This window comes from Oncorhynchus clarkii, chromosome 29 (genome assembly GCF_045791955.1).
Source record: "Oncorhynchus clarkii lewisi isolate Uvic-CL-2024 chromosome 29, UVic_Ocla_1.0, whole genome shotgun sequence".
Lineage (NCBI taxonomy): Eukaryota > Metazoa > Chordata > Actinopteri > Salmoniformes > Salmonidae > Oncorhynchus > Oncorhynchus clarkii.
Window position 1 is genome coordinate 42,943,617 of NC_092175.1, and position 4,600 is coordinate 42,948,216.

General features: G+C 52.8%; 1 protein-coding gene across 1 annotated transcript in view; it reads left to right on the plus strand.

The window, feature by feature from the left end:
- LOC139388768 (SR-related CTD-associated factor 4a) overlaps positions 1–3,819 on the plus strand; it is a 51,991-nt gene extending 48,172 nt beyond the window's left edge. Inside the window, exons 17-19 of the mRNA XM_071135679.1 lie at positions 380–611; positions 894–998; positions 1,563–3,819. Coding sequence (XP_070991780.1) covers positions 380–611; positions 894–998; positions 1,563–3,271 — 2,046 coding nt within the window. The 3' untranslated portion in view covers positions 3,272–3,819. The remainder of the gene's footprint in view (positions 1–379; positions 612–893; positions 999–1,562) is intronic.
- The last annotated feature ends 781 nt before the right edge of the window (positions 3,820–4,600 follow it).

Sequence of the window (4,600 nt, forward strand, 5' to 3'; positions counted from 1 at the left end):
TATTCCCTATATAGTGCACTACTTTAGACCAGAGTCCTATGCCACCCTATTCCCTATATAGTGCACTACTTTAGACCAGAGTCCTATGGCAACCTATTCCCTATATAGTGCACTACTTTAGACCAGAGTCCTATGCCACCCTATTCCCTATATAGTGCACTACTTTAGACCAGAGTCCTATGCCACCCTATTCCCTATATAGTGCACTACTTTAGACCAGAGTCCTATGGCAACCTATTCCCTATATAGTGCACTACTTTAGACCAGAGCCCTGTATATAGTGCACTACTTTAGACCAGAGTCCTCTCTAATATTTAGTGAATAGGGTGCCATTTTAGCGAGTTCCACTTGGGTCACTCTACAACCCTCTGTCTAACAGGCTCCTCCCTCGGCGTCTCCTCTACCCCAGGTGCATCCGGTCCAGGTGCAGTCGATGGGAGGTGTAGGTTCTCTCCAGCAGCACCCCTCCTTCCCCCCTGGGCCTGGCCCTCCTGGTGGTCCTCCCATGGGCCTGCCTCCCCCTACCTTCCCCCCTGGTGTCCCACCCGGACCTCCTCCCTCCTTCATGAGACCGGGACCAAGGTTCAACCCCATGCAGATGATGCCACCAGGTAACACTATGAGATATCTCTCTCTCTCAAAACCTTTCTCTCTCTCTGTCTCGATATCTCTCCCAAAACCTCTGTCTCGATATCTGTCTAAGATCTCTCTCTCTCAAAACCTTTCTCTATCAAGAAATCTCTCTCAAGATATCTCTCTATCAAGATATCTCTCTCCCTCTCTATTTCAATCACTCATTCTCAAACATCTATCAGTCTACTGTATCTATATAAAGCTGTCCATCTCACAAGCCTGAGTCTTTCTCTCTCTCTCTCTCTCTCTCTCTCCACCAGGTTTCCTTCCGCCTGGGTCGATGCCATTGGGCCCCTCTGGCCCCCCTCCCTCAGCAGCAGGGGGTGTAGGGGTAGCTGAACTGTCTCTGGGTCCAGCCGGCCTGGGTTTGTAACCTTAACCAGACATCATAGTAGAATAGTATTTTACTAAAGGTTGTAGAGTTAGAGGGCGGAGAGTCGATTGGAGGGGGCGGAGAGTCGATTGGAGGTTGCGGAGAGTCGATTGGAGGGGGCGGAGAGTCGATTGGAGGGGCGGAGAGTCGATTGGAGCGCAGAGTAGAGTAAAGTGAGGGGCTTTAAGGGATAATTATGTGTTTTGCACAGCATGGAGTCCTGACCTAACCTCTGTGGAAGACAAGGACCACACATACCAGCACAGCGGACTGCCATGTTACTGTCTCTAGTAGTTACCTGATAGATGTTTATCAGACCATGTTACTGTCTCTAGTAGTCTAGTAGTTACCTGATAGATGTTTACCAGACCATGTTACTGTCTCTAGTAGTCTAGTAGTTACCTGATAGATGTTTATCAGACCATGTTACTGTCTCTAGTAGTTACCTGATAGATGTTTACCAGACCATGTTACTGTCTCTAGTAGTCTAGTAGTTACCTGATAGATGTTTATCAGAACATGTCTATTAAACCTGTATTCTCTGTTCCCTCATCAGGTAACCAGGTGCCTGGTCCTCCAGGAGGCTCACCAGGCGGTCCCATCCCGCTGTCTGGAGGTCTTCTTGGGGCTCGCCCCGGTATGATCCCCCTCCAGCGACCCCCAGTCCACTCTCCTGGTCCGGTCCTCCCCCCACCTCACATGCAGCGCTTCCCTCCTCCCCACGGTGGCCCACATGGCCCCCACCCCCCTCGGGGCCCTCCCCACCACAACATGCCACCCCAGATGATGCCCCCCAACAGGGGCCCCCACCCTCACATGATCCACCACGATGGCCCCCCTCTGCCGCCCGGGGGCCCACGGGGGTTTGGGATGGGCATGCCCCCTTCCCATCCCATAAGGGGTCCCTTCCCTCCCCACGGGCCCCTCCCTGGGGGGCCCCCACCACCCTTCATGAGGGGGGGCCCTCGAGGGCCAGATGTGCCAGAGGAGATTGAGGGGAGGGGGCCCTTCAGGGGGGAGAGACCTGGGTTTAGGGACAGGGATCCAGACAGGGAGAGAGAGAGGGACTGGGAGAGGGATGGGGAGAGGTTTGGTGGAGGGGGGAGGCGGTTTGGGGAAGGAGGGAGAGGAGGAGGAGGAGGATGGGGAGAAAGGATGGAGGGAAGGGAAAGGTTTGGGGGGTGGCAGGAGGACGGGGGAGAGCCGAGAGGAGGGGGAGGGTGGGAGAGAGATAGAGACAGGCGGGACTGGAGAGAGAGACGAAGCAGTCCTGATGGAGAGAGGGAACGAGGGAGAGGAGGAGAGAGTGATCGCGGAAGGAGTGCGGGAGGAGAGAGGGAGCGAGGTAGAGGATCAGAGGTAGGGGAGAGGGGGAGAGGAGAGGTAGGAGAAAGGGGTATAGGAGAGAGGGGTAGAGGTAGAGGAGAGGTAGGAGAGAGGGGTAGAGGTAGAGGAGAGGTAGGAGAGAGGGGGAGAGGTAGAGGAGAGGTAGGAGAGAGGGGTAGAGGTAGAGGAGAGGTAGGAGAAAGGGGTGTAGGAGAGAGGGGGAGAGATAGAGGAGATGTAGGAGAAAGGGGGGTAGGAGAGAGGGGGAGAGATAGAGGAGAGGTAGGAGAAAGGGGGAGAGATAGAGGAGAGGTAGGAGAAAAGGGGGTAGGAGAGAGGGGTAGAGGAGAGGTAGGAGAGAGAGGAAGAGGAGAGGTAGGAGAAAGGGGGGTAGGAGAGAGGGGTAGAGGAGAGGTAGGAGAAAGGGGGGTAGGAGAGAGGGGTAGAGGAGAGGTAGGAGAAAGGGGGGTAGGGGAGAGGGGGAGAGGAGAGGTAGGAGAAAGGGGGGTAGGAGAGAGGGGGCGCGGCAGGAGTGAGGGAGGAGAGGGAGAGAGGCAGAGGCGACCGAGGAACAGAGAGAGGACATCTCGTTGGGACACAGACGATCGACTAGGAGACAAAGCAGAGATAGAACCAGAGAACGTGGAACTCAAGCTCCGGAACTCTGACGACAACAACACAGAAAACCCCCCACCTACTACTGTTGTTGCTGCTGCTACTGAAGAACCCTCTAAAGAACCTCCTACAGATTCTAAAGATTCCACTGTAGAACCCTTCCAATCCCAACAGAAGGTGGAATCAGAACCCTCTGGATTCCCTGTTGAAGTGACTGCTACAGAACCGCCTGTGGCGTGTGTATCTGAACCGACAAGTCAACCTCGCCCCGTAGAGAAAACACATGCGGCTGAGACACAGGAGACTGAGGCAGTCATAGGCTAGTGGCTACCAAAAACTTTTTACATTTTTTTAAAATTTTAGCCCAGGTGCCAGTCTGTTTCTGCCTTCTTGACAACTCCTGTCACCAACTCATGGAATTGTCATGTTTGGCTTGACATTTACAGCAATGGAGCTGGCAAGAGCGCAAACGGATCTGGGACCAGGCTAGTTTGACGTTGCCCCTCAACCACAGATCTAGAATCAGATTCCCCGTATCCCTCCAATTGTAACCTTAGCCATAGGGGATGGTAATATACAGAGCGTTCGGGAAAGTATTCAGACCCCTTGACTTTTTCAACATTCTGTTACCTTACAGCCTTATTCTAATATGGATTAAATAGTCCCCCCCCCCAAACGTATTAAAAATAAAAAACTGAAATATGACATTTACATAAGTATTCAGACCCTTTACTCAATACTTTGCTGAAGCACCTTTGGCAGCGATTACAGCCTCGAGTCTTATTGTGTATGATGCTATGAGATTGGCACACCTCTGCAGATCCTCTCAAGCTCTGTCAGGTTGGATGGGGAGCATCGCTGCACAGCTATTTTCAGGTCTCTCCAGAGATGTTAGATTGGGTTCAAGTCCGGGCTCTGGCTGGGCCACTCAAGGATATTCAGAGACTTGTCCTGAAGCCACTCCTGCGTTGTCTTGGCTGTGTGCTTAGGGTCGTTGTCCTGCTGGAAGGTGAACTTTCACCCCGGTCTGAGGTCCTGAGCACTCTGGAGTAGGTTTTCATCCGTATATCTTTCCCTCGATCCTGACTAGTCTCCCAGTCCCTGCCGTTGACAAACATCCCCACAGCATGATGCCACCACCACCATGCTTCACCGTAGGAATGGTGCCAGGTTTCATCCAGATGTGACTCTTGGCATTCAGGCCAAAGAGTTCAATCTTGGTTTCATCAGACCAGAGAATCTTGTTTCTCATGGTCTGAGTCCTTTAGGTCGGTGCCTTTTTGCAAACTCCAAGTGGGCTGTCATGTACCTTTCACAGAGGAGTGGCTTCAGTCTGGTGGAGTGCTGATTGGTGGAGTGCTGCTGAGATGGTTGTCCTTCTGGAAGGTTCTCCCATCTCCACAGAGGAACTCTGGAGCTCTGTCAGAGTGACCATCAGGTTCTTGGTCACCTCCCTGACCAAGGCCCTTCTCCCCTGATTGCTCAATTTGGCCGGGCGGCCAGATCTAGGAGAGTCTTGGTGTTTCCAAATGTATTCCATTTAGGAGGGAGGCCACTGTGTTCTTGGGGATCTTCAATGCTGCAGAAATGTTTTTGTACCCTTCCCCAGATCTGTGCCTCGACACAATCCTGTCTCGGAGCTCTATGGACAAT